This window comes from Hippocampus zosterae, chromosome 11 (genome assembly GCF_025434085.1).
Source record: "Hippocampus zosterae strain Florida chromosome 11, ASM2543408v3, whole genome shotgun sequence".
Lineage (NCBI taxonomy): Eukaryota > Metazoa > Chordata > Actinopteri > Syngnathiformes > Syngnathidae > Hippocampus > Hippocampus zosterae.
In genome coordinates, this window is record NC_067461.1 from 16595373 (window position 1) to 16613579 (window position 18207).

General features: G+C 46.3%; 1 protein-coding gene across 1 annotated transcript; it reads left to right on the forward strand.

Annotated features, from left to right (window-relative positions):
* The first annotated feature begins 790 nt into the window (after positions 1-790).
* On the forward strand, positions 791-10348 carry cdc42ep3 (CDC42 effector protein (Rho GTPase binding) 3). Its single transcript, XM_052079447.1, has 2 exons — positions 791-1044; positions 6420-10348. Exon 2 carries the CDS (start codon positions 6574-6576, stop codon positions 7642-7644), a length of 1071 nt encoding a protein of 356 aa, XP_051935407.1. The 5' UTR covers positions 791-1044; positions 6420-6573; the 3' UTR covers positions 7645-10348.
* The last annotated feature ends 7859 nt before the right edge of the window (positions 10349-18207 follow it).

Genomic DNA, 18207 nt, shown 5'->3' on the forward strand with positions numbered 1-18207 from the left:
ATGTCCTTTGATATGTATCATCGAGCCGCCTTAGCTGCTGCACACCACTTTACATACCCTAAAAATGTCCCATTGCTGTACTCAACACTGGAGCTTGTGAGATTGTCTGTGAGCTACACTGGTTGCCATGGTGATAAGATTTTAGTTTCATGCTGCGCAAACATAAAAATTGTCACATCATTAAATTCAAGAGGTCATTTGCCTTCAACACATGTGGCTAGGAAGCAACATTGGTATCTTATTTGGCTGAAGTGCTGTCCTATGACCTACATGTCCTCTGCAGATACTGCATTGCTGCAGTGTTCTGTTAGTCTGCTCACACTATCGCACCAGGCTGCTGCAACTTAAGACTTCTCTGTGCAGCATATTTAGCAAAATACAGTTTTCTAACAGGAAATGGGAGGTAGTGTTTTGGAAAGAATGCATGTGACAGACAGATAAGGATAAAGACACGAAGTAATAGTCCGGTCCAGTCAAATGTCTGCAGGCTGTCCACTGAATTTACAGAATAGCTCTTATCTGATGTGAGCTTTTAGACAGTCAGAGACAAAGTGAGGGCGAGTGAGCACACAGACACATGCTCTCCCTCATGTCATGTAGCCAGACATCCACATGCTGTTGGTTGCAGGGCTCAAGCTTGCGATTATTAAAGTTACACCATTTCACAGGGAAGAATAAAGCAAAACAATCTGAGGATTGAATAGGAGAGATGGCAAGCATGCACAGGTGTTGCAGGAAAGTGAGAGAGAGAGAGAAGCAGAGGGGGAGGGAGGAAGGGAGAGGGAGCGTAATGACAAGAGGGTGAGAGGAAGAGGAGGGAGGAAGGGGGTGAGGGAGGTATAGGAGGAGACTTAACTTACTTCACAGAGGAACAGGAGCCTCAGAGCAATTCAAAAACAGCTGTCAAGCAGACATCCCAGTCGACAGAAGTGCAGCCCCAAGGCAGAGATCTGAGGCAAGGCATCCGACATAAGAGAAGCCACTGAACACACAGAAGAGCAATGAGAGTGCTCTACCTGGGGAGGGTCGAGCTTTACTGAGAAGGTAAGTGGGCACAAGAGTGTTTATTTTTCATCTATCTTTGAATTGCCAAATGGCATAATGTAGTTGTAGTGTGAAGGTTTCCATCTTGATGCCCAGGTTAGTACAGGGGGATATTTTCAGAAAATCTCTCAAGCAGATAGCTGACTTAAACTGACACGTGTGAATACAAGTAAGCCGTGTAAAGCAGATTCTTGAAGTCAGACACAAGTTGATTATGATTCCCTCAAGCGTAGTCCAGCTTCACGATTACAGTAACACAGGTTCATCTTTTATGAAAAGAAAAGATGGATTTGTCTTTATCCCTCTGTAGATTTTAGATTTTCAACAGGCAACTTCAAATGAAAGCGTGTGTGTGAATTTGTTTCATGTGCTGTGATTTGGGTTTCCGACTCATCACACACGAAGGCTAATGCTGACAAGATGCAGATGGTAAAAGGGGAGTGGAGATTGAACAAATGCTCAACCCTGCTATTCATTTTGCCACCACAGCCCCTCAAAAGTAAGGTCTTTGCCTCTAATTGAGCCTTTTTTAAAGAAACAAACGTTCCATTCTACATCATTTTCACTTGAAATATAAGGAGAGCTTTCAACTTTTCAAAGACATGAAAGCCAAGCCAGTAGTTTAAAGTGCTCTTTTCTACTGGAGTACAATAATTAAGCATCAAACAAGACCTATTTCAAACAAGACAAATACCGTAGCAGCACATTAATCCTATCTTCAGGAGGAGCATTTACTAGGTGCAGAACTTCTATTTTAGACAAATAGGGAAGTCACATGCAGGTCACATTTTGAACAGCTGCTCCTCTTATTCGATGTGGTGCCACCACAAATATGCAATGTTGTCATAGGGTGACACCACTAATAATATAGTGACCCACTTGTATTGCACGTGACTTGCCCCCAAATGCCCACGCAAATCACGAGCCACACGTTGAATGCCAGATGCCAAAATCTTTCAACACCTTCCTCCTTTATTCTGCCCCCACATTAATGACTAAGTCCCAGAGCAGGGACTGATGAAGCTAAGCTCAGTATTTAGAGAGGCTGAAAGGGCTCCAGATCACTTCATGCCCACCCAGCGAGCTGTTGCTGACCCAATGACACTCTGGTTTATCATTTTAGATTAATTCTCAGGAATGTATATTTAGGAAGGGGTACCATTACATTCCGACTTCCTCAGAGGCATAAATGAAAACCCTGACCGCATTCTGTTGTGTTGGCACTGCTTGACTCTTGAGTGGTCAACACGTGCAACACTAACCTTGTTTGAGCAAGTACCAAAAGCAGAGGGTGTAAATTTGGGTCTGGCTTTGGGCCTATCCGGAGTGCTCCAAAAACAGCAGATTAATTTGAACCAAAAACGTGACCCTGTTTTGTGCACCATGAACTAACTGTTGCAGTCACGTCGATTGTTGTTCACACCGAATGTGCTTGACGAGCATTGCTCTAATTCTCAACATTTTCTCATATGTGAATCATCTCCAGTGAGCTCAGTTTCATCTCACCACGCCTCATGCAGGTGTGCTGTGTGTTGGCAGCGGTAGCCGAAAGCAGCGTGATTGTTTTTTCACAGTAATTTGCATGTGGCTTCTGGAATTCCTCTCATGTTTGCCATATAAGCCAAAATGACCTACCACCAGGATGCCTGATGTGAAGGTCATAGCCTCAGGCTTTCACCACACCAGCTGGCTTCTTACAGACCACAAATGTTGACCTTGGCTCGGCTTACAAGTGATGCCCTCCGTGTGAGACTACCTTGTTAAATTTTTGCAGGCCAGAGTATTTTGACATTTCATCTGGTTGATCAATAATGGCTCGTTATTGGCACACCAGGCCATGACACAACTAAAACAGGGAGTGAATATGAAGTTGGGTGTCCCATTTTAAGTACATCTTCCCTTCTTCCAGAAAGACAGAACTTGTGTTCAACATTTATGAGGTCATAAGTCACTTCTGTTGGAATAGAAGGCCTTGTTCTACTTATTGCTCAAGTTCATCTCACAGGTGTTTGTTGGGGTTGAGGTCATGGTTCTTTACAGCTGTAAAGCTGTAAGTTTTATAGATAACAGTGACTTTTTTTCATGCTAGAGGCCTTAAAACATGCTCGAAGCATGTAACCAGAGTTAGACCACAGAAAGCTGTTTTTAGATTGAAGCAAATGTTTAACCTCCTGGGCCTGAACTGTACTTGAACTGTCAGAGTTAGAAAGGATTGAGGAGCAGTTCAAATCCTTGTAGATACAAACTAAAATTGTAGGGCACAAAAAAATGAATAGAGGCTATGTCAAGAGGAAATGTCTCATTAATTGTTGACTTGCTTTTTCTTCCTGCTTATCATTGGCAATGAATACTTCCTAGAGTTAGATTTTTTTGTTGTTGTCAGCTATAACATGTGTGAAATTTTAATTGAAGTCGGTTAATTAATGACGTCAATATTTTGTCACAGCGTAGCTGAAACTTATCATCAAGGATGTTTTGGTTAATGCAATTAGTGGTTATGCCCCCTATGTTGAATTTGAACAAGAAGATAGGTATAGATTTTAATGATGATAAGAGCATATTCACCTCACAGTTCAGAGGTTGTTGGTTCAAATGCCAACTCTGGCCTTCCTGTGTGGGGTTTTCATCTTCTAACTGCGCATGTGTGGGTTTTCGCCAGGTACTCTGGTTTACTCCCCAATCCCAGAAGCATGCATGGTAGGCCCGTTGAAGATTGTCCGTAGGTGTGAATGTCAGTGTGAGTGGTTGTTTCTTTACATGCGCCATGTGAGTGGCTGGCTACCAACCCAGGGCGTACCAAGACTCACGCCTTGAGTCAGCTGGGGTACACTCCATCACACCCGCGTGCTAAGTGAGCATAAGTTGGACGAAGAATGGATGGATAGATGAATGTTGGTGACAGACTTTGCCAAAAAGATGGAAATGGCCAGAGACAGCACTTTCTTACCCAAAAGGTAGAATTGAATTTTCAGATGAAGTTAATTGCTGGTGTAATTATTTTAGTAACATGGATAGGCTGTCCATCCATCCATGTTCTAATCCGCTTATCCTCATGAGGGCCGCGGGCGTTCTGGAGCCAGCTGTCTTTGGGTAGTAGGTGGGGTCGACCCACTACTGGTTGTCAGCCAATCGCAGGGCAGACAGAGACAGACAAATACAATCACAGCTATCGACACTTAAGAGTGTTCCGTTAACCTGCCATGCATTGTTTTGGAATGTCCGTGGAAACCGGAGCACCCGGAGAAAACTCACACAGACACGGGGAGAAGATGCAAAATCTGCACAAGAAGGCTGGAGCCGGAATTGAACCCTGCACCTCTACAGTGAGAGGCTAATCTGGTGTTCACTCTCCCGCCTTTAGAGTGGACCCTCACGTGAGACTCACGTGAAACCTAAAATAAATCTCCTGTTTGTTGTTCTTGGTCGAGAAGGGACAAAAGTGAGACAAATTGAGCCCACTGATCTTCATCTGTGCAACAGAACAAGCCTGAAGCCACAGCAAAGAATGCACAAAGCGGGAGGGCAGGAACAGTGCAAGAATGAGATTAAAAACCTTAATGGAAAGTATGTGGTACACAAGTTCGGCATCATTCGCACATGATCATTAAACACTGTGTCTTTTCTTGTCTCTCCATCTTCTCTGCTTGCATGATTATTGGCAAACAAATATGCTCGCTCTACCCCTCACACATGGCGTACATTCAAAATTGCTATCGGTCACAAGCACAGTCAGGCATGTCACACGAGCACTCAAATACCGTTGAGCACAGTGTTGTTGTTCACCACACAGTGTTTGTCAAAACTATATCTACAGTGTAGCCCTTGCAAGGTAAAGCTTGTGTCCAAATTCTCACCTTGTGTAGAACAATACAGCCACACTTTCAAAAGCACTTCTAGGAAACACTGGATTCCATGTTAAAATTGCTGTCAGAGCAGCAGTTTCAAGTCCCAGCGAGTGCCGGTCTCTCTGGCTCCGCACTAATGTGCATGCTGAATAAACATAGCCTGCCAAAAGTGTCTTTGATAAGGTTGATGCAGTATGTCTGTGGCGTGCAATGGAGGAAGGAATGTGGAATGTCTTTTTTTCCATCCCCTTGTCATTTCTTTTTGTTAAACTAGATCTGACTGTTTTCAGTGATGTACTTACTGTCAGATGGCCACTGCAGACAGACCTCATCAGTAAATGCCTATAAATGGGCAAGCTCTCTCTCTTGCCACTCATCGCACGCACGCACGCACTCAAAGAGAGCGAGAGACAGAGACAATCTACCTCTGTTGCCGCTCCAGTGTTTTGTCTTAACAATGTCTCACTATATCAGCCAAACCCAACGTGCCCTCAGCCTTTTTACAGAGTTCATTCCACACTAAGCTTGTGGTGACATTCAATGGTTAGTCAGTCATGGAAACAACTCACAGAGGGCAGAAAGCAATCAGTAACTTCATCAAATTGAGTACCCCTTAATAATGATGGCTCCTTCTGATGAGGTTTGCGCCTTTTCATCTAAAGTCAATCTTGTGCTTATCAAAGCCAAATCACTCCTCTTCCCAAATCTGCATCACCTTCTTTCTTAAAATCCACTTGCCCTTATTATATGGCTCTTCCAATCCCCCTAAAACCTTATCCATCTTGTATGTGTCTGCGCAGTAGCGCTTTTCCAAAGCAGGGTGTCCTCCATGAATCCTATTATAGTTCCCCATTACTGGCGCTCTCCCAATCTGTGAGCCAGCTGTTCGACATTAGCACATCCACAGTGGTGCAGACCAAAAGAGGCTCACATGAAAAGAGATGCACCCATCCTCTACTTTTCAGGCTTTTAATATCAGCAGATGCAAGCTCGGCAATGTAATGTTTATTCTTCCTTTTAGGATCCCAGGTGTATTTCTTTACCTATAAATTTGTATTGTTATTACTGTCTGGAATGCTCTATTCAGCAAAGAGACAATCCTAGAAGATCAATGTCTTACTTTCTTATTTTATTCACCTGGCCTGTTGCTTCCATGCAGAGTTGATGGAGCTCATGTATAACACACAGGCCAATAAAAAGTTATGTCCCAGTAAGCGCCCACTATTTTTTCTTTGAAAGGCTAACTAGGTGGTGGCGGCAGCAAACCCTTGAACACAGAGTCAACAGGAAAAGGATATCAGACACTCACATAAAAAGAAAATTGCTGTAAAGCAGTAGGGTTTGTGTATACAACTGCTAGCTATTTAACTATTTGTCTGCATTAAATATAACATTTACAGACTTTAAAACACTGTGTATTGGTAGCAACAAGTCTTAGAAGAGACTTGAAATTGTCGTAGTTGAGTTCATGTCTGACAACAAAACAAAAAAAATAATGCTGACTTTCTCGGTGCTTCTCTTTGATTTCAGACAACAGTGCTCATTGGAGTGCTATCGCTGTGGTTGTTGGAAGACTGGTGATACTGCATGGACAACATAATACTGAGAATGTAACTCAAGATTCTCCTTGGGGATCTGTAATACAGAAGTTGTAGACCTAATACCTGAGCCTACTCCCACAGCCATGCCAGCAAAAGCGCCAATATACCTGAAACCCAACAACAGTAAGAAGGGAAAAAAATGTCGCCTGCGCGATATTTTGTCACCAGACATGATCAGTCCGCCACTAGGAGATTTTCGGCACACCATTCACATCGGCAGAGGTGGACAGAGGGATGCCTTTGGAGACATGTCTTTCCTCCAAGGAAAATATGAGCTCTTGCCGGGCAAGGTTGATGTCCAACCTCAGTATGGTGTCCAAAGTGAGTTTCTACGAGCAAACAGTACAGGCGATGCTTCCTTTGCTGACACCCCATCTCCTGTTCTCAAGAATGCCATCTCCCTCCCAACCATTGGTGGCTGTCAGGCACTTAGCTTACCACTGATCTCCTCGACAGTATTCTCGATGTCCCCACAACCGCTAGGGGACATAATGGGGCCTTCATCCCCCGTGAAACCCGACAGTATTGAAGATGTAGAGATCCTGCAGATGGATGCTTTGTTGCACTCAATAGACAACTTCAGTAGCAAGGCCTCTCCTCCCTTCAGAGACATCCAGTCAAAGCCTGACGTCCTTTTGGATCTCCTGGAGAACATGAAAAAGCCCAACTCTAAAGCAGTTATCAAGACTAACATAGCAAACAAAAAAGAGAGCAGGATTGAGAAGCAATCCACTTATTACATCACTGGTCATAGCAACACCATCTACAAAGCTAACGGAAGCCTTCACAGCAACACAAGCAGTGACAGCTTTGAAAGTTATGCGAAAGAGAACTACAAAGCCAAAATTTACAACGACAAAAGTAGTCTCATTGACGAGAACAACGGCTCAGGACATTTTTGCAAAACCATTAACCTGGAATTCAAGCAGGAGCTCTCAAAGTGCAATGGAGAGTGGGTGGATAGAGACAGTGGGGTGGAGGAGTGCCGGACCTGTGATTTTGACATTGAGTTTTCCAACGAGAAGAGCGCATCACAGGAGTCCCTCACCCGAATCACAGGGTCCCTGTTCTCCCTTGAACTTGATCTGGGCCCATCCATCCTGGATGATGTGCTCGACATAATGGATAAACCTGCAGTGAAAAGCAGGCCTTGAGCTGCACCAAGACCCTTGGAGGAGAAAGGGAATGATCCAATGAACAACCTCAAGCCAGGAGGAGACAAAGGACTACTGTATGTGAGCTACGTTGGACAGAGTTGCCTATGTTTTCATTACCAAAACATACAAATATTTTGGCTTCTATGGAGTGTTTTTCTTTTTTTTCCGGCCTTGCCGGCATGTTCATATGGATGTAGTACTGAGTTACAGCATTATGCCTTTAATCTTCATCTATCCATCCATCCATTTTCTGCACTGCTTATCCTCACCAGGGTCGTGACTCGCAAATGTGCTGGAGACACTCCCAGATGACTTTGGGCGAGAGGCCATTTTATAACTATTCCACATGTTTTTCTTTTTCAGATTAGAGTGGCAAACACTGTTTTTGTGGGTTTAAGAAAGCGCTCTTTGATTTTGTCTCCAATATCTGCCTCTTTTATGACAGAGTATTATTCATATTGTGGTTTTGAATTTGAACACAAATAAACGATTTTTTTTCTGATCTTGCCCACGTTATTACTGCAAATTGGAAAAGGCACCACAATGACAAGTCTGAAACATAGAATACATATCAGAAGTTGAAAAACAAGAAGCACACCAGGGAAACTGGAAACGTGGAGTTGCAAAAGAAGGAGAGATTGACAGAAGGTCAGAATGGTTTTATTTTCTGTCCTCTAACATTCCTTACATTCTGCCTCCTTGCCCTGCAGTGGGAGCATCGGTGGGTCTTCATCCGGCGCCTGCACCATTTGTTTGCATGTTCAGGGGACATGCAGAGGAGGGGTCTTTGACATTCTCTGCATTCCAGTCGCAGTGCACAAGTGTCCTAGACTAGACATAAATCAGCTGTTTCAAATAAGGGAGAGGTGGGATGGGGTCGGGAGGGGGGGGGGGGTAAAGCGGGCTTGGTCTAATCAAACAATCCATCACTCAAAATGTAGAGCCACGGAGGCAGTAAGTGACACAAATACAACCTAAAAGCAAACGGTGTTGAATGCTGAGTGATAGATGCATCCTTTTCTTCGGTCCACTCCCAATAAAGACATACTGAAGCAATAGTGTTAAAGCAACAGTCGAGAAGGGCAGAGCGGGGACAACGGTCACTTGAGCCAAACGAGCACCTCAGCAGTAGCCCTCAAAAGTTATTTCATTATGTGTCCGCACATGTGCTACGGCTGTGCTGGTGTAGGAAAAAACAAGATCCTTTCTGCTTGTGAGAGGAGGCATATGCCATGTGCAAATAATTAACACAACTCAGACCCATTAATTAAATTCATCTTTATAATTGTCTGGGCCATTGTGTCAAACCTGCGTGAATCCCCAAGGATCCTTCGAATAGTCATAAACAACCACAACCAGCTCACTGAAGGAATTTCAATCAGTTATAGAACCAGATGTTAGAGAAAACCTGTATCATCAGAGACGACAGGAGAAGCCATTGGAAAATCCCAGCATTTGTACAAAAAAATTTCAACAGGCATGCAACCTCCATGCTTGAAGTAATGAAAACCTTTGCTGTCAATGTAATTACTATTTTTACACTGGCAATGGCACATCACTGACTTAATGACAGCCTTCTTCAGAATAGGCCTCTTGCAAGCTAAGCTCCCTTTGGTTTTTCAATGAAGCCGTCGCCACACCGCTGTAGTGTGTTGTGTAACGTTCCCCCCAAAAATTTCTTTGGGAATGCCAGAGATCTTTGGACACAAAATTCCAGGAAATACCGGTGTTTTATGAAATCCAGTACAAATATTTGACATATGTTTGACTCTGAACACTATGTCCCTGTTTTATAGCTGTTTATTCAACATTAATGGGCTACATTTGTGTTTCAGCAGAGGAAAGGAAATGGTGACTAAGTGCTAATGAAGTGGGCACCAACAAAATATTCCTAGTGTGCCTCATCTGCGTAAATAAAAGACTTCATTTAGACATGAAATAGGTCATTTTCCTTCACTTTAATTGAAAACAAGCTTGTGACTGCCACTTTTTCACTTCAGTCAAAGAGTAAGGCGGGCGACAAGCATGTTGCCGTTACCTGTGAGCCTGGAATTTTCCAACCAATGAATTACTTTTCAGTTCCACAAATAGAAACACTGTATTTACTATTTGTCTTGCTAACCAAAGAACCAGTACCTCAGTTTTCCTGTCTGAGGTAAAGCTGCCACTTCACAGATGAATAAATTGCAAGCCAAGGGCCACCAGAGCCAAAGTAAGTACGACCAAATATTTCCACCCAGGTTTTGGAGCAGAGGTGCATAGTGTGTGCACTGTTTTTCACTTGGAAGCATTAGTGAAGGGCTGAACCTGAACAGTGAATGTCTGATGAGAGGAGAACATTTTATATTTTCCCTGCACACTGGCTATGAATGGAGACAGAGAGACACAAAATGTAGCATAGAGAGAGACTTTTATTCACCTTCTCTAAATTAACATGCACAAAGTGCATGCTTGAGGAGTTTGGTTTCTAATTTCATATTTGAGGGCATGGGGGGCAGTGCAATTTTCCAAAAGTCTAATGGGGTCAGATTAAGTGTTTACACAAATTTGAAAAGACATGTTGCAATATTTGGACAAATTTATAGCGCTTCTGCTCTTATAAATGAGGTGAGTGCTGTTCACGGTGTGGAATGTAACACTGGAATGGCCCGGATATTTTCTTGATCAAAGTTTTGGAACATTATGACTAAAACTCTGATGACTTTCTGTTTTTTCATTATTATTTTAGTGTATAATTTGAAAGTGAAAACAATATTAAAGAAAGTTGTTCATTAAACACTTAAAGACATCCATCAATCCATTTTCCATTACAGATGATTGTCAATTTTGACAATTTGGAGTCTCGGCTGAGCTTCATCTGGGAAACTCCCTTTCGAAAATTAGAGACAATTTCAGCCTTCATAGAGAGCGAGATTTTCTTCCATTTACCAGACATGTTCTGAGATCATGTGTGCGGTGTCAATCTGAAGCGTTGCTAAGCAACAGAGGGGAATCCTGCGCTGTGCATTTTGTTCAGAAAAGCAAGGTCACGGCGGCAATTAGCTTTGTTGTAAAGACGGCCTATTCACTACTTTGTGGCAAAAATCTGGTCGTTATGATGACGTTTACATTAGAAAGGTATTCGTTGTAAGCAAAATTGGCCCCAGGTTTGATGAATTGAACTTGAAATCGGGACTTTGAAATGCTATAGGGGTGGAAACGTAAACACGGTAAATTGAAAGGAGGTTCGACTGCTGACGGGAAGACTGAAACTGGAAAAATGTACTTATGGATTCCCCACAAGAAATGTGGACTTAATTGTTCGAAATATTTGCTGAATTAGCAGGGCCAGTTTGGTGATCCCTTTCAAAAGACAACAAAAGGATTTTTTCGTTTTATTTTTTTGAGAGTGAGGTCCTTCACAAGGCTGAATAAAAAGAGCATGAGTCAGAGTTGATGCAGTGCAGATGCAAGTAAGCTCATACAGGATGGCGGACTATTGATAGCTTGAGTTCTCCGCACTGTTGACTGCTGTTTGTCTGACAGTAACCATGGAAATCTTGGTTTGTATCTTCAGCACGTGAGGGCTGCACAGGAACGAGGGCAAGAGCTAAACACAGCACTGTGCTCTGAGGCACCAGAATACCTCTGTGACAAAACCCAGACACATTTAGCCAAGGTGCCATGCAAGTTGAGTCAAACACAAGACAGTCTTTTTAGAAGCGTGGTGGGAGGTTGCATTTGATTGAAATCTGAAGTCAAAGAGGAGTTTCTTATATTGACAAAATAATGTCAGGCTCATTGCATGTCAGTAAAATATCCAAGCAGTACACACTACACAATCTGCAGCCACTTTATTGGGTCTTTTCAGTCTTTTAAGATGTCATTAAATGTTAAGGCAGAATTTCGATCATATTTTTGTATTTTATGTTTAGAATGAGCAGGTTAGACAGATTGTACTGCATGTTTGCCTAGGCCTTATATTGGTGGGACCATATCTATTCCCCTGCCAACATTGTGACGAATACTGTACAGTTGCTTAAAGACACTTGGATTAGTGCTTACTTTGTCTTGAGGACAACAAAGCCTCATCATGAACAACTAATGTGGAGTCTTTCATTTTTATTTCAGTTGAGAAAGAATATAAATGGGCTGGGCTCAGAACAGCTGCATTTGTTCTACGATTGTTATTCAAAGTGTGACGCAAAGTTATCGTCATCTTTGCTAAAATCACATGCTTCAATTTTTATTTTACATTTTACATGCCCCCGGTGCATTGCAGCAACAGCCCGCCATGTTCCTGTAGAGGGCTTGGTCTGTTACTGTATTTATACATTTGCTCTTTGCTACATTTCTTCCAAGCAGCCGTCTCTGAATTCCCATAATACCATTTGGAAGGAGTGGCGCTGATTTTAGCGATTGTCTCCCCTATATATGCTGCTTGACATCATGTGGCATCTTTTGATCTGGTGAGCCAATAACAGCATCCCTGTCACTCTATTGAGTGACTTGACTGCTGTCACCTCCAGTTATGCGGTCAGGGCAGTGAGGATGAGTGGCTGTCCTATAATTAGTTCTAATTTGTTGCTCTAAAAGTAGGTCATCTCGAATGACTTTGTCAGGTTCTGAACCGAACCGAATAATGTTTTGGATTCGAGAAATGCAGGCTCAAAGTGTGAAATAATATTTATTACAGAAAAGCGAACCAACAAAAAAAAACTCAAATCGCTGGTCACAAGGAGCCAGGATTTAAAATTTTTTTTTTTAAAAAACCCTAAAACAAACAGCTCTTGCAAGGTACAATCGGATGCCGAGAATACACAAACGAAATATCAAAAGTCCAATCATGTGAAAGAAAGATCAAGATTAATAAAAAGGAATAATGGAAACACAAAATTCTATGACAAAATGAGAGTCGCTGTGAAAGACATCAAAAAGTCTAGAATACAAACAATACTTGAAGCACAACAGTGAGCCAGGTCAATAATCCAACAGAGGCAACTTGGCAGTCCTTAAGTACTTGGCACGGCTTGATGGGGAAACGTGGAACAGGTGTGCCTGCTGCAGGGGAACGCCCTTCACCCCAGCTGGAGCTAAAACACAATAAAAAAAAGACATGACAGACTTTAGTTTTGGAGCCAGATGACCTCAGTTGGAGTTCCGTTGCAGACAAAATGCGAAAATAGGAGCTATAGTTGGAGAGATTGTGTCTGATTCCATGAGCAAGGCCCCACAGCTCGAGAGGTGCAAATCCCGTTTCACCCTTCACTTCCTGCGTGACTTTAGGTGTGTGATCTTGTTAATAAACAACGGAGTGTGAATTTAAAATGTAACTTTGACAGCCCATTTTGAGGTGTACGTGGGGAAACGGTTTGATAACTCTGGTGTTGCTATTTTGTGTCTAGTCTTGTATTTGCCAATATAAGATTATGTGGCTTGCACCCACCAGTTACTATTGAGTGATATAGCACATCACACAAGTAACCCCCCTGTCCCCCCCAAAAAATGTGCGAGTCAGGTCTAGCATGTTTGTGACCGTGATGCGCCTCACTGAGAATTCCGGCGCACAGAGCTGCCGCGCCCCGCTTGATAATTTGGTAACAGGAAGTAGACTGCGCTCGGCCTAAAAACGGGTGTATCTTTGTTTTTGTGCTTTACTGTGATTGTAAAGTTGATAGGCCGCGTTGCATGTTGCTCGGCACACACAGCGCTTTTCTATTTCACACGCCTATTTGTTCAGAAAAAGTAGGCAACATTTTAGACTACCTAAAAGCAGGTCTGAAAGCTAACGCATGCGGGGCATCACGATTTCTGTTACGCCTGTTTGGCAGTACATGCTTGCATTATGACCGTTTGTTTCCATTCGAGAGAAATGTCGACACGGGGTACCGGTACTTGTTTTTTTGTGCCTAAATGGCTAGCATTTTTGCAACAGCTCCATGTTTTTCAACTGAAATGTCAGTGCTCCTGGACTGCCTGTGATGGTACGACTCGATGGATGGATGCCACATTTATTTGTTTACATTCATTCATTCATTCATTCATTCATCTTCCGAGCCGCTTGATCCTCACTAGGGTCGCGGGGGGTGCTGGAGCCTATCCCAGCTGTCTTCGGGCAGTAGACAGGGGACACCCTGAATCGGTTGCCAGCCTATCGCAGGGCACACAGAAACGAACAACCATTCACACTCACACTCACACCTAGGGACAATTTAGAGTGTTCAACCAGCCTGCCACGCATGTTTTTGGAATGTGGGAGGAAACCGGAGCACCCGGAGAAAACCCACGCAGGCCCGGGGAGAACATGTAAACTCCACACAGGGAGGCCGCAGCTGGAATCGAACCCGGTACCTCTGCACTGTGAAGCCGATGTGCTAACCACTGGACTACCGGGCCACCCTTTGTTTACTTTCAACTTGGCTTATTGCAAACATGCGTGACGTTAAGCATGCTGTCATCATGGAATCTCTGATCAACTGGTGAGAGGAGACTTTGAATTGTTCCTCTTTCATATATAACCACTTCAGACAAAGCATATGAAGGAATGGAGAAAAAGATTTTGTTGGTTTGTCATGTTTGTATTCTCGTTCATATTTTATCTCATGTGTTCTGCAAAGTGTTTTGTTACATCTGCAGCGGTTGTGAAAGCGGTAAATATAAAGCCGGGTTGAGTAGTAATTTCGTTAATAGGCAAACAAACGAGTATTTAATTCGGTACGTAGGTTAGCAAGCAAGTGAGTAAGAAAGGTAAGTGTGTAGGTAGGTCGGACAGAAACAACATCCATCCATCCGTTTTCCGATCCGCTTTATCATCACAAGGGTTGCGGGCGTACTGGAGCCTATCTCGGCGGTCTTCGGGCAGTAGGCTGGGTACACTCTGAACTGGTTGTCAGCCAATCGCAGGGCAGACAGAAACGACATTTGGCAGAAAATACAAGAAGAAGAAAAGAAGATAAATACAAGTAAAAAACGTATCAAAACAATCTAATCTTACCTGAATGCCTGCCTAAACAAGTGTTGTTTTAAATGTTTTTTTGAAACATGTCCGCTGAAGAGACAGCTCTTACCTCAAAAGGAAGTGCATTCCACAATTTGGGGACAATGAACTACAAAGCATTGTCACATTTAGTTTTTAATTTCGTAATTAAAAGGCAGTCGGCACACCGCAGCAACCTAACAGGACAATAAGATGTCACGTTGAGCCCGAGGCGATGAGGAATCGCCTCGTGCACAACAGAAAAAAAGAGGTGGATCCCCGGAGAAGCAGACAACGAAAAGATCTTGTGAGAACAAAGGGGTTTTTAATAAAGAACAAAAGGAGCCCGAACAGGGAAAACGGTAACAGAAAACGCTGGTCAAATAAGGACCAGGAAAAAATAAGGAAGACAAACTGAAAACGCTCGCGAAACGATAAAGGGCGAGGAACAACCGAGATAACAATCTGATCAATATAAGAAGTACGCGAATGATTGAGGCCGTAAGGCAATAGGGCAGCGAGAAATAGTCGAACGACGAGAATAGCAAATCGAGAGCAATGGCACGGTAAGGAATTCTCCGGCAGTGAGATGACTGCCGGAGTCGCCTGATAAAGGCACGTAATCAGCCCGAAATAACGGGCAGGTGTGCCGAACAGGTGGCGGGAGAACCCGCCACCTGCTGGCGAGCACGCGACGTGACAGTACCCCCCCCCTCAATGGACGCCTCCCGGCGGACTACCCGGTTTGGACGGATGAGCAGTGTGGAAGTCGCGCAGAAGGGACGGGTCAAGGATCCAGGAGCGAGGCACCCATTGCCGCTCCTCCGGCCCGTAGCCCTCCCAATCGACCAGGTACTGGAAGCCCTTGCCCCTGCGCCGAGAGTCCAGGATGGCACGAACCGTGTACACCGGGTCCCCGTCGACCACCCGCGGGGGCGGCGGCGGAGCGGGAGGGGGCGCCAAGGCGCTGGAAGACACAGGCTTGAGCAGGGAGACGTGGAACACGGGGTGGACCTTCATGGAGGCCGGCAGCCGGAGCCTGACCGCGACGGGGCTGATGACGGCCTCGACCTCGAAAGGGCCAGCGAATCGGGGCCCCAGTTTGGCAGGCGAGCCGGCCAGGCGAAGATCCCTCGTAGCCAGCCACACCTTCTCTCCCACCGCATATGAGGGCGCCGGGCGCCGACGACGATCAGCGATCCGCCGGTTCCGGGACGCAGTGCGGGACAACGCAGCCCGGGCCTCCCTCCACACGTGATGGGCCCGTTTAAGGTGGCGCTGCACGGAAGGGACCTCCACCAGCCCCTCCTGGGACGGGAACAGCGGTGGCTGGTAGCCGTAGGCCGTCATGAACGGCGACCTGCCTGTAGCGGAGGAGACGAGAGTGTTGTGGGCGTATTCCACCCAGGGCAGGTGGTCGGCCCAGGATGCCGGACGGTGGAGACAAACACAGCGGAGGGCCGCCCCCAGATCCTGGTTGGCGCGCTCAGCCTGCCCATTGGACTGAGGGTGGTATCCCGAGGTCAGGCTGGCCGTAGCTCCGAGGGACCGGCAGAACCGCTTCCAGACGCGGGACACAAACTGGGGCCCCCGATCCGATACGATGTCCGCCGGAATGCCGTGGAGACGGAAGACGTGCTGGATGAGGAGGTTGGCGGTCTCCAGCGCCGACGGCAACCTGGACAAGGGCACAAAGTGAGCGGCCTTGGAGAAGCGGTCCACGATCGTGAGCACGACCGTCCGGCCCCGGGAAGGCGGTAGGCCCGTGACGAAGTCCACGGCGATGTGAGACCACGGGCGGGGAGGAATGGGCAGCGGCTGGAGCAGTCCTGCCGGAGGTTGATGTGACGACTTGCCGCGGGCGCAGGAGGTGCAGGCCTTGACGAACTCTGTCGCGTCGTGGCGGAGCTCCGGCCACCAGAAACGCTGGGCGACGAGCTGCACAGTCCGGTTCACCCCGGGATGACACGCCACCTTGGATCCGTGACCCCACTGCAGGACCTCCGAACGAAGGGCAGGAGGCACGAACAGCCTCCCCGCTGGGCACCCTGCCGGCACCTGCACCCCCACCAGGGCGGACTGGACCCGCTGTTCAACCTCCCACTGGACGGCCCCCACTATGCACTGGGTCGGGAGGATGGTCTCCGGGGAATGGTCCCACCCCGCAGGTTCGTGGAGCCGGGAAAGGGCGTCAGGCTTAGTGTTCTTAGACCCGGGGGAGTAGGTGAGGACGAAGTCGAACCTGGTGAGGAAGAGGGCCCACCGGGCCTGACGGGCGTTAAGTCTTTTTGCGGAGCGGAGATATGCAAGGTTCTTATGGTCGGTGTAAACAGTAAAGGGTTCCTTAGCCCCCTCGAGCCAGTGCCGCCACTCCTGTAAGGCGGTTACCACAGCCAACAGTTCCCGGTTGCCCACGTCGTAGTTGGACTCGGCGGCACTGAGTCGGCGGGAGAAGAAGGCGCAGGGGTGCAGCTTCTGGTCGACTGGGGAGCGTTGGGACAGCACCGCACCCACCCCTGAATCCGAGGCGTCCACCTCTACGACGAAAGGGTGGTCAGGGTCAGGATGTTGCAGAACCGGGGGACTAGTGAACGCCGCCTTAAGACGCGCGAACGCCGCATCCGCGGCAGGGTCCCACTTAAAAGGGATTTTGACCGAGGTAAGGCGGGTTAGGGGAAGCGCCATCTGGCTGTAACCCCGGATAAAGCGTCTATAGAAGTTGGCGAACCCCAAGAAACGCTGCAGTTCTTTGCGGTTGGACGGGACCGGCCAGTTAGTGACCGCACGCGTCTTAATGGGGTCCGCCCGTAGCTTGCCCTGTTCTATAATGAACCCCAGGAAGGAGATGACGGGAACATGGAACTCACACTTTTCTGCCTTGACGAAGAGCCGGTTCTCGAGCAAACGTTGTAGCACCAGCCGAACATGTTGCTGGTGCTCATGCAGAGAACGAGAAAAAATTAAAATGTCGTCAAGGTAAACAAAACAGAAGATGTTGATCATGTCCCGGAGCACGTCATTAATGAGGTTCTGGAAGACGGCAGGTGCGTTTGTGAGGCCAAAAGGCATGACGAGATATTCGAAATGGCCCAGGGGGGTCTTAAACGCGGTTTTCCACTCGTCGCCCTCTCGGATGCGAACCAAGTGGTACGCGCTGCGTAAGTCTAATTTTGAGAATATGGTGGCTGATTGCAATGGGGCGAAGGCGGAGTCCAACAAGGGTAGCGGGTATCTATTTTTAATTGTAATTTCATTTAGTCCACGATAATCTACGCAGGGTCGTAGGGACTTATCCTTCTTCCCTACGAAGAAGAAACCCGCCCCTAACGGTGAGCGTGATGGTCTGATGAGACCTGCAGCGAGCGAGCTGTTAATATACTCCGTTAACGCCTCACGCTCGGGATGGGATACCTGATACAGACGCGAGGTTGGCAACGGAGCGCCCGCCTGCAGGTCTATCGCGCAATCGTAGGGGCGGTGTGGGGGCAAGGAGCGCGCGCGATCCTCGCTAAAGACCTCCCCAAGGTCCCGATAGCACTCCGGCACTCCGTCAAGGCAGATCTCCTCGGGGGGCGTGACGCGTTCGTGCCTCCCGACGGCTGACT